Genomic DNA, 10,912 nt, shown 5'->3' with positions numbered 1-10,912 from the left:
GCTGCCCCAGGCAGCTCCCCGCCCGCTGGGGTGTCACAAGGGACAAAAGGGTCCCCAAGGAACACTCCCTCTTGGGGGGGCCGGAGCCCCCCGTGCAGGGAGGGTGCAGGGGCTGCAGGGTGGAGGTGAGGGGCACCAACGGAGCTGGGGGGAGCCCAGGCCTGGGACGTGGGGGTTAAATTGCAGCGAGGGAGGTTTAGGTTGGATGTTAGGAAACGCCGGGGGCGCGTTGGGGAGGGGCCTGCGGAGGGCGAGGAAAACGATTCGGGGGCTGGAGCGCGTGGCCGATGAGGGGAGGCCGAGGGATTGGGGCTTGTTCAGTCTGCAGGAGAGAAGAGCGAGGGGGGATTTGAGAGCAGCCTGCAGCTCCCTGCGGGGGGGTTCAAAGAGGCTGGAGAGAGGCTGTTCTCGGGGGGGGGGGCAGAACGAGGAGCAGTGGGTTCACCTTGCAGCATGTGGGGGGGGGGTCTAGGTTGGCAATTAGGAGAAACGATTTCCCCAGGCGGGTGGGGAAGCGCTGGGCTGGGTTCCCGAGGGAGGGGGTGGAATCTCCATCCCTAGAGGTGTTTCAGTCCCGGCTTGACTAAGCCCTGGCTGGGCTGATGGAGTCGGGGTGGGTCCTGCTTTGGCCGGGGGCTGGTCTCGGTGCCTCCTGAGGTCTCTGCAGGGCTGGGCCGAGCCCTTTTGGTGCCCTGGGCGCAGGGCGCATGTGTGGGCCGGGCAGGGCCCCGCAGCTATGGGGGTAGGGTGCTGCTGGCTGGCGCCGTGGGGCTGTTGCTGCGGGAGCTGGGCACGCGGCTCCTGATGGCATCTGGAAGGGATGCCGCGCGCCCCTTACAGCTGCCATCAGGCGTCCTTCATCTGTTGGTGCCCTGGGCAGCTGCCCAGCTCGCCCAGGCCTCCGACCGGCCCTGGGTCTCTGCCCACCCTGGGATTCTAGGTTTAGGAAAAACTTCCTGCCTGTCCGGGTGGGTAAACACTGGACTAAGTTGCCTGGGGAGGCTGTGGGGTCTCCCTCACTGGAGACTGTAAGGAGCAGGTTGGACAGACACCTGTTGGGGTAAAGCCTGGGGCTGGGGCAGGGGGCTGTGGGGCAGGATTAAGGGCCACTGGCAGGGCTGTATGGGGTGGGGTAAAATCCAGCCCTTTTCCTTCTCTGGCTCCTTTGCACCATGCATCCCAGCTGGGGCAGAGCGTGTGACTCCCAGGTTCCCACGCTGAATGCTCAGTAGGGCTCTGGAGGCCCGGTGGCTGCATTTCCCTCCCTCTTAGCCCTGGCCCACGGCCCACGGGCTCCATCTAGCGGGCTCAGGGACGCAGGGCGGCTGACAGCACTGGGCTGCGTGAACAGGAGAGTTGTGAGCAAGAGACATTCTGCCGCTCTGCTCTGCGCTGGTCAGGCCTCAGGCCCAGGGTCGTGTCCCGTTCTGGGCCCCACAGTTCAGGAAAGATGGGGAGAAATTGGAGAGGGGCCAGAGAAGAGCCACAAAAATGATTCAAGGTCTAGAGAACATGAGTTACAAGGGCAGACGGAACAAACTGGGCTTGTTTCGTTTAGAAAAGAGACGCCTGAGAGGGGACATGAGAGCAGCTTTCAAGTCCCTAAGGAGAGAGTAAAATTGTTCTCCTCGGCCTCTGAGGACAGGACAAGAAGCGATGGGCTTAAACTGCAGCCAGGGAGGTTCAGGTTGGACATTAGGAAAAAGTTCCTAACTGTCAGGGTGGTCAAACGCTGGAATAAATTGCCCAGGGGGGTTGTGGAATCCCCATCCCTGGAGATATGGAAGAGCAGGTTGGACGGACGCCTGTCGGGGATGGACTGGACAGTGCTTGGCCCTGCCAGGAGCCGAGGGGACGGGACTTAGTGGCCTCTCGAGGTCTCCTCCAGTTCTGTGGTTATAGAGGGACCGGACAGACAAAGGCTGGATGGCTGGACAGAAGGAAGGAGGGACGGACAGACAGACGGAGGGAGGGATGCACCAAGGGGCAGGTGGACAGAGGGACGGAGGGACAGACTGACCTAGGGTTGGAGGGAGAGACAGAGGGAGGAATTGATGGAGGGACAGATGCACAATGGACGGATGGTGGGACAGACGGGGGGATGACGCATGGACGGACGGACGGGGGGGGCGCATGGACGGATGGGGGCACATGGACGGACGGATGGGGGGCGCATAGACGGACGGACGGGGAGGCGCATGGACGGATGGGGGCACATGGACGGACGGACGGGGGGGCGCATGGACGGACGGGGGGCACATGGACGGACGGACAGGGGAGCACGTGGACAGACGGGGGGCGCATGGACGGACGGACGGACGGGGGGGTGCATGGACGGACGGACGGGGGTCGCATGGACGGACGGGGGGCACATGGACGGACGGACGGGGGAGCACGTGGACAGACGGGGGGCGCATGGACGGACAGACGGACGGACGGGGGGGGCGCATGGACGGACGGGCAGACGGGGGGGTGCATGGACGGACGGACGGGGGGGGCGCATGGACGGACGGGTAGACGGGGGGTGCATGGACGGACGGACGGACGGGGGGCGCATGGACGGACGGGGGGCGCATGGACGGACGGGCAGACGGGGGGGTGCATGGACGGACGGGGGGGCGCATGGACGGACGGACGGGGGGGCGCATGGACGGACGGACGGGGCGCACGGACGGACGGACGGGGGGCGCATGGACGGACGGACGGACGGGGGGCGCATGGACGGACGGACGGGGGGGGCGCATGGACGGACGGACGGGGCGCACGGACGGACGGACGGGGGGCGCATGGACAGACGGGCAGACGGGGGGGGGCATGGACAGACGGGCAGACGGGGGGGGCTCTGTGTCTGCCTGGGGGTGCTGGGGAACCCGGGCTGCTGTTTGGGGCACTGGGTGGCTCTGCCCCATGACTGCTGGGGGGCTGCTGGCTCAGCTCCCCAACCGCCCCGGCCGGGGGGGGGGGTGTCACCCTCGGGACGTGGGACCCTCCCCCCGCAACCTGCTTGAGGGGCGTGGCCCCGCGGGGGAGGGACTCAGACCCGCCCATCGGGGGGCCCACCGATGGGCGGGTGTCGTGGCCCTTTTAAGGCCCCCCCCTCAACGGCCAAGGAAGCGGATGTGCGGCCCACGTGGTGGAGGGGGCGGCGCGCGGAGGGGGAGCAGCGGGGACAGGTAGGGCGGGGAGTGTCAAGGGGGGGGGGCGCCAGGCGGCGGAGGGGTCTTGGGGGGCGGCAGGGCCGGGGGGGCGGCAGGGGGATCTGGGGGTCCAGGCGGGGGGGCCGCGGGGGGGGGGCCGGCAGGGCCGGGGGGGCCGCGGGGGAGGAGCGGGGGGGGGCCGCGGGGGGGGGCCGGCAGGCCCGGGGGGGGGCAGGGCCGCGGGGGGGGGGCCGGCAGGCCCGGGGGGGCGGCGGGGGCCGCGGGGGGGGCTTTGCGTGTCCCGGGCTCCTGGCCGCCCCGCCCGGGACTGACTCGGTGTTTTTCAAACCAGAACCGCTTGGCCCGGCCCCGCCCGGAGATGGTGAGTCTGGCGGGGGGGGTCCGGGGGGGGCTGTATTCGTAGCTGTGGCCCCAGGCCGCCCCCTGGGATCGGGGACTCCTGGCAAAGCGGGGGGGGGGGTCCCCGCCCTGCCAGCCCCAGGGCCCCCCCCTTTGGCCCCCCCCTCCAGCTGCTGTGACCCAGACCTGGGAGACCTCCCCCCCCCTTCCAGCCTGCGATGGCCCCCTCCCCTGGAAGCAGCTGGCCCCCGGGCTCCAGGAGCCATGTGGGGGGGGGGGGGTTGCCATCTGCCCCCCTGCGCCCGAGCATGGGCGGGGGGGGCTCCCTTTCCGGATGGGGGGGACCTGGGGGGGGACCGGGGGGGGACCCGGGGGGGCCCTCCCCTTTCCGTGCGTGGCTCCCCCAGCGCTGCCCGCTCTCCCCAGGCGGCCGTGCTGGACCTGAAGTCGAAGGAGGAGAAGGACGCGGAGCTGGACAAGCGCATCGAGGCGCTGCGCAAGAAGAACGAGGCGCTGATCAAGCGCTACCAGGTGGGGCCGGCCTGGGGGGGTCTGGGCGGGTGCCCGGGGGCACAGGCCTGCAGCGGCTCCGGCCCTGTGGCGGACGTGCCCCTCGGCACGGGGGAGCCGTGTAATCCGGCGTGCGGGACGCAGCGGCTTAGTGCCGGGCCGGCTTATCTGGTGGGGGTGGTGCTAGAGCCGCTGGGGGGCCCCCCCGTGCGCCCTAGACGGGGGTGGGGTTTTCTCTCTGCTGCGCCGGGCGGTGGGTGCTGCTCGGGGAGGGGGCGGGAGAGTGGCGGTGCATTGGGGACTCCTGGCTCCCGCGCAGGAGATCGAAGAGGACCGGAAGAAGGCCGAGCAGGAGGGCATCGCGGTGACGGGCGCGCGCCGGCCGCGCCACCACTCCCAGGGCGAGCCCGAGAGGAAGCGGGCGGACCGGGACCTCTCCATCACCGTCCAGGTCTCGCTGGCCCCCGGGGTGAGCGCTGGGCTGACGGGGGTGGGGGGAAGCCAGCTGGCGAGCGGGGGGTACAGTGATCAACGTGGGGGAGGGCACTAAATTGGGGTGCTGCAGGGGAGGGGGGGGCTTAGCTCCGCTGTTGCCCGCCCACGCGGCGTCTCACCCTCTCTCCTCCCCCACCCCAGGAGAAGCGCGTGGTGAGTGGCAGGAAGCCCCCCGGGCTGCCGAAGGCCGGCCGTGCCCCCGCTCGCCCGTACCCCTCCAGCCGCTCCCCCCGGGCGGAGCAGCCCGACCTGCCCGCGTGGGAAGGGCCCGGTGGCGCGGGGGATGGCCTGTCCCCGAGCGAGCGGGGCGGGCGAGGGCGCCGGCCGCGGGGCCGAGGAGGGCCTGGTGCGGCGGCAGGAGACGGAGGCCCCGACAGGAAGTCCAAGGTGCGTCCTGGCTTTGCTGGGCCTCGTGTGTTGCACGTCTGTGCACACTCGCTGCACGAGTGCCGGTGCTGTGTGTGGCTTGCACGGGGCCGGGGGGGGGGGCAGGTGCCACAGCCCAGAGGGATAAGTGGGCGGCCTGGCAGGGGAGGGGGTTGGAGACAGGGAGGTGGGGTCTCTGGGGCGGCACCAGCTCGGGCGGGGGGATGGGACGTAGCACGGAAGGGCCCATCACCCCCAGCACTGAGCAAACTGACGGCAAATAGCGACCGGGGGGGGGGGGGGCGTCCTAGGGATCTCCAGCCGCCCCGCCCCTCTGAGCCCCAGCCTCTCGGAGCTCCTCTTGGGGACCCCACGAGCCAGGCCCCCCCCGGCCTCCTTTGCCGCCTTGCTTATGAGACCGGCGGGGGGGGGGCGGGGGGACACGTGTCTCAATCCCCCCTGAAATCAGCACCACTCTGTGGGGCACCCGCTCCGGCCCCGGGGCAGGGAATGGGGCAGGGGGCCCTGCTGCTGTGGGGGGGGGGCTAGCTCCGATCCGGCCCCGGGGCAGGGAATGGGGCAGGGGGCCCTGCTGCTGTGGGGGGGGGGGGTCTAGCTCCGATCCGGCCCCGGGGCAGGGAATGGGGCAGGGGGCCCTGCTGCTGTGGGGGGGGGGGGGTCTAGCTCTGATCCAGCCCCAGGGCAGGGAATGGGGCAGGGGGCCCTGCTGCTGTGGGGGGGGGGTCTAGCTCTGATCCAGCCCCAGGGCAGGGAATGGGGCAGGGGGCCCTGCTGCTGTGGGGGGGGAGGGGTCTAGCTCCGATCCAGCCCCAGGGCAGGGAATGGGGCAGGGGGCCCTGCTGCTGTGGGGGGGGAGGGGTCTAGCTCCAATCCAGCCCCAGGGCAGGGAATGGGGCAGGGGGCCCTGCTGCTGTGGGGGGGGGGGGGGCTAGCTCCGATCCAGCCCCAGGGCAGGGAATGGGGCAGGGGGCCCTGCTGCTGTGGGGGGGGGGCTAGCTCCGATCCGGCCCCGGGGCAGGGAATGGGGCAGGGGGCCCTGCTGCTGTGGGGGGGGGGGTCTAGCTCCGCTCTGGCCCCGGGGCAGGGAATGGGGCAGGGGGCCCTGCTGCTGTGGGGGGGGGGGGGGCTAGCTCCGATCCAGCCCCAGGGCAGGGAATGGGGCAGGGGGCCCTGCTGCTGTGTGGGGGGGGGGGTCTAGCTCCGATCCGGCCCCAGGTCAGGGCCGGGCTAGCTCGGGTGGGAGGGGGGCGGGGCAGAGAATGGGACCTTCCCCCCGGGTTGGTGCTGGTGTCCCCTGGCCCCTGCCCAGCCTCACCCTGCCCCTCCCCACGGCAGGAGTGGGAGGAGCGCCGGCGGCAGAACATCGAGAAGATGACCGAGGAGATGGAGAAGATCGCGGAGTACGAGCGGAACCAGCGGGTGAGTGGGGGGCAGGAAGGGGCGGCCTGCTTGGCCCCCCCCCCACACTGTGTCACAGCTGGGGGGGCGGGGTGAACCCTGTGCTGAGCTGTCTGCACCCAGCGGGGAAGACGTGGCCGGAGCGCCCCCCCCCCCCCCGGCTCCAGGCTGACCCCCCCCCCCCCCCCCCCCCAAACCCTGCAGGACGGGCTGCACGAGAAGAACCCGGTGCGGAACTTCCTGGACGACCCGCGGCGCAGCGGCCCCTTCCAGGAGGCCGACCGCAAGGAGGGGAGCCGGCGGCACGGCCGCAACTGGGGCGGCCCGGACTTCGACAAGGTCAAAACCGGCATGGAGCGGGAGAAGGAGTGGCCCAGCCCGGTGGGTGCCGCGGGGGCGCGAGGGGGGCGTTTGGGGGGCTGGCTGTGAGCGTGTCTCTCCCCCGCCCCGCAGGGCCGCCGGCCAGGCCCCAAGAGCGGGGGGGGCGAGGGGGGCCTTTGGGGGGCTGGCTGTGAGCGTGTCTCTCCCCCGCCCCGCAGGGCCGCCGGCCGGGCCCCAAGAGCGGGGGGGGGGGGCGAGGGGGGCCTTTGGGGGGCTGGCTGTGAGTGTCTCTCCCCTGCCCCGCAGGGCCGCCGGCCGGGCCCCAAGAGCGGGGGGGCGAGGGGGGCGTTTGGGGGGCTGGCTGTGAGCGTGTCTCTCCCCCGCCCCGCAGGGCCGCCGGCCGGGCCCCAAGAGCGGGGGGGCGCTGGACATGACGCTGTCCATGACGGGCCGGGAGCGCACCGAGTACATGCGCTGGAAGCAGGAGCGGGAGCAGATCGACCGGGAGCGCCTGGCCCGGCACCGCAAACCCACCGGCCAGTGGTGCCGGGAGTGGGACGCCGAGAAGACGGACACCATGTAGGAGCGGGATTCCCGGGGCGTGGGGGGGGGGGAGGGGGCGTCGCCCCACGGCCGCGCTGACCCACCCTGCGTCTTTCAGGTTTAAGGAGGGCTCAGGACCGGCCCCGGCTGCCTGGTGTGGTAAGTGACTCTTCCAGGGCCTTGGGGAGGCGGGGGGGGTGGCTGGTTCCTGTGGGGCAGCCATGGGAGGGGGGTGTCTCATGGTGGGTGGACAGCATAGGGGAGCAGGGGGGGGGGACAGGTTTGCAGAGCCCCTGGCTTGGAGGCTGCCCACCTAAGGCAGCCGTGAGCCGTCAGCGCTGCCGGGCCCGGGGGTGTCGGCCTGCCTTGCCCCCCTCCCTGACCCTTGGCCGGGGCAGCCCGGCTGTGAGTGCCCGGGGCCATTAACCCTCCTCCACAGATGAGAAGAAGCGCCCGCCCAGGCCGGCCGTCTTCGGGGAGTTTGTGTCGGAGTCCCGGGCCGAGCGGAGGAGGAAGGGCCGGGGCCGGCCCGCGCCCGCCAAGCCCTACAGGTGCGTCGGCTCTTGCCCCGGAATCTGGGTCCCGGTCCCAGTCCCAGCTCAGGGCGGGGGCTGAGAGGTGAGCGGAATAAACTTTGTTCCGCGCGCCGAGGCCTGGGCCAGTGTGCACCACCTGGAAAACACAAACCCAGCGGTAGGCGCTCGGCTAATCACACACATGCCCAGCGTCCAGGGAGACGGGGTTCCCACGTGCTCTCCCCAGCCTGGGAGGGGGGGCAGGAGTAGGGCCTAGTGGTTAGAGCAGGGGAGTGCCTGGGAGCCAGGGCTCCTCGGTGCGCTTCCTGTCTAAGCCACTAGGTCCCTGTGTGTTGGGGGAGGAGGAAGGGAGGGCAGTTTGCAGCGTGCCTCAGTTTCCCCAGGGCCAGTGTGAGCCCCTCCTGGCCCCATTCCTTGGTGGGTTTGGCTCCCCGTAGCTTGTGGGGGGTACTCCCTGGGGCTGGGCTCTCCTGACGCCTGTTCCTTCCCTGCCCAGCATGCACGACAACCGGTGGGAGGAGAAGGACAAGGAGCCGGCGGCCGAGGAACCGGGCCCCCACCGCGAGGAGCCGCAGGTACGGGGGCAGGGTCCAGCATGTCCATGCAGGGAGCCCCCCTAGTCCCGCTGCCCCTCGCTCTCTGACCGTCCCTGCGCTGCAGGCGGAGGAGCCGGGGCCCCAGCTGCCCCCCGAGTCCCAGCTGCCCCCCGACGAGGACGAGGACCAGTGGGAGGACGTCAGCGAGGAGGAGGAGGCTGACGGGCAGCTCAGCTCATCGGGCGAGGAGGAGGAGGAGGAGGAAGAGGCAGCGGCGCCCCCCATGGAGTCTCCCAAAGCCCCGCGGGGCCCCAAGGCCGGGCGGGGCGCGGCCCCCAAGTTGGCCATGCCCCCGCCAGGGCCCCCCGGCAGCCAGGGCAAACCCCTCAGCCCCTTCTCCCCGGCCGAGGGCTACCGGCCCGTGTCTGACTGGGGCGAGGAGATGGAGCTGAACTCGCCGCGGGGCAGCGCGGGGGACAGCCCCCCCCAGGCGCCGGGAGAGACGGCAGGTATGGGGCCGGGGCGGGGGGCAGAGGAGGAAGGGCTCATGGGGCTGGAGGCGCTGGGGGCGTAACCCCGGGAAATAGGGGCTCCCAGTCACCCCCCAGCTGCTGCGCTGGTCCAGGGCCCGGGCGGGCGGGGTCTGGCGGAGGAGCTGGTGTGGGCGGGGGGGGGCGGGAATCGATGGGGCTTCAAGCCCCTGGTGGCACGGCGAGGCCGGAGCTGGTGACCCCCCTGTGGCTGGGAGCCCCGGAGAGCTGAGGGGGGGGGTGTCTATGCACAGCAGGGCGGAGCCCATGGTGGGGTGGGGCTGTCACCAAGACCCCGCCCCCTGTACTGGGCCCAGATTCCCCCCCCCCCCCCCCCCCCCCCGGGCCCAGGGAGAGGGGCTGCTGGCATCCCCCTTCTGTCCGGGGCCCTGGGAGTGACTGACCCTTCCTGCTGGGGGGGGCAGGCTGCCCCAGCCCTGGCCACTGATCCGCCCCCTCTCGCTTCCCAGGGGCCGTGGCGGCTCTGAGCCCGCCGGAGGCAGGGCCGGCGCCGGGCCTGGTGCAGACCGTGGACAGCGGGCAGGTGCGTTGGCGGAAGAGCTCGGCCGCTGGCTGCTAGTGGGGCACCCCCTGCCTCTGGCTTCCTGCGCGTCTCCCCCCCCCCCCCCCCTGCACTGCCCCCTCCCTGTCCCGCCTCCGTCCCTCGGCTTCCTGCCATGATGCCCCCCCCGCTGTGGCCATCTGTCCCCCGCCACGGTGCCCCCTCCCCGTCTGTCCCCCGCCGCAGCGCCCCCTCGGGGTTTGCTCCACAAGGGGTGACGGCCGGGTCCCCGGCAGGGAAACTGGCCCTGGTCTGGCTGGGCCTCCTTGCCCCACCTCCTGTGCCCCAGGGAGCCGGTGAGCTCGGGGGCCAATGGGGCTGTGGGACAGCACCTCCCAGGATGGGGGCCGGGGCTTGGCAGGGCTCCGTTCAGCTTAACCCCCTGCGGCGCCCCCCTACCCGGGTGCCCCCCTCCTCCAGCAGTTGCTGTGCTGGGCGCTGAGTTGGGGGGCCAGCGGGGCCCAGGGGCGCAGGGGTCTGTCCTGCTGCGCGGCGGCTCACGCGGGTTCTCGCCCCGGCCAGGTTTCGAACTCACGGCCTGTTCTCTGCATTGGACAGGAGCCGGGAGAGCCCTAGTGCCCCGCGGAGTCCTGGGCGGGCGCCTCTCCCTGCGGCGTGGGGGACGCCCCTTCGGAGGGAGCCGTGCGGACGGGACCTGCTCGCCTGGCGGGGGCTGGCTGGATTGACCTCCCTGGGGCTGGGGGGAGTGGGTGGCCTGGGGGCTTTCTCCTGGGGGGGCTTGCGGGGATCACAGCGAAGGGAAGAGCTGGGGGGGGGTAGCCATCCTGCAACATCTGGGCTCCGCCAGGCATCAATCCCCAAGTGAATCTCCCCCGCGGGACAGCGGGAGGGGCCCGTGCTCGGTGCAGCGGGAGGGGCCTGTGCTTTGCACTACCGGGCTGCCGTGGAAATCCCCGTGGCACGAGCCCTCTGAGCTTTCTGCCCGTGGCTGCCCCGTCTCCCGGGCTGGGGGCTGGTGCCTGGTGCCCTGCCGGGCTGCAGCCAGTGCACGGGCTGTTCTCAGTCTGTGCTTCCAGCCCCTCCCCTCCGTGTGCCCTGTGAACCATCCCCACCAGGGATACCCCCCCCCCCCCGCTGTCGGTCACATCCCTGCAATGCAGCCGCAGGCGCCTTCCTTCCAATAAAGCCATGGCAAAGCGCCTGGGTCTGGTGTCCAGCGCCGCTGGGGCGGGGGCTGCGCCGAGTCTCCGGGGCGCCCTGTGGGGCCAGCCAGCTGCTGACCCTGCCTCTGGGCAGCTCTCCTGTGTCCCCTCCCTGCCCCCGGCTGGCTTCCAGCTCCCCCGCAGCGTGGGCCCCCCCTTGCTGAGTTCTGGTAGGGCTGCCCCCCTCCACTCCAGAGGTGGCCGCCGGGCCAAACCTGCTCAGCCGTGGGCTGTCGGCCCCCCCCAAAAACGGGGGGTTCCCTGGGAGCTGGGGATGAGACCAGTTAATGGGGAGGGGGGGCTGGAGCAGCCTGCCCGGAGTGGCCCCCTGTCCCTTTTAACCGGGATTTTCCATCCTTCCAGGAAGCAGCCCGGTGTCGGCCCACGGGCCCCAGTGTAGATGCCTCTGCTCCCCAGCCCTGGCTCCACCCAGC

At 71.8% G+C, this 10,912-nt stretch overlaps 1 protein-coding gene across 2 annotated transcripts; it reads left to right on the top strand.

The window, feature by feature from the left end:
* Positions 1-3,047: 3,047 nt before the first annotated feature.
* Positions 3,048-10,475, top strand: CCDC9 (coiled-coil domain containing 9). Of its 2 annotated transcripts, none has more exons than XM_089769883.1 (14): positions 3,048-3,173; positions 3,490-3,519; positions 3,924-4,028; positions 4,327-4,476; positions 4,644-4,889; positions 6,225-6,308; positions 6,492-6,626; positions 7,000-7,187; positions 7,270-7,310; positions 7,591-7,702; positions 8,184-8,262; positions 8,348-8,732; positions 9,224-9,297; positions 9,874-10,475. In XM_089769883.1, exons 1-14 carry the CDS (start codon positions 3,063-3,065, stop codon positions 9,889-9,891), a joined length of 1,758 nt encoding a protein of 585 aa, XP_089626009.1. In that variant the 5' UTR covers positions 3,048-3,062; the 3' UTR covers positions 9,892-10,475. The 2 variants fall into 2 exon arrangements, with proteins under 2 accessions (XP_089626009.1, XP_089626008.1); XM_089769882.1 differs by having other exon boundaries at positions 6,492-6,668.
* The last annotated feature ends 437 nt before the right edge of the window (positions 10,476-10,912 follow it).

This window comes from Pelodiscus sinensis, chromosome 18, assembly GCF_052426305.1.
Source record: "Pelodiscus sinensis isolate ZL-2025 chromosome 18, ASM5242630v1, whole genome shotgun sequence".
Classification (NCBI taxonomy): domain Eukaryota; kingdom Metazoa; phylum Chordata; order Testudines; family Trionychidae; genus Pelodiscus; species Pelodiscus sinensis.
This window is presented reverse-complemented; position numbering and strand designations above follow the sequence as displayed.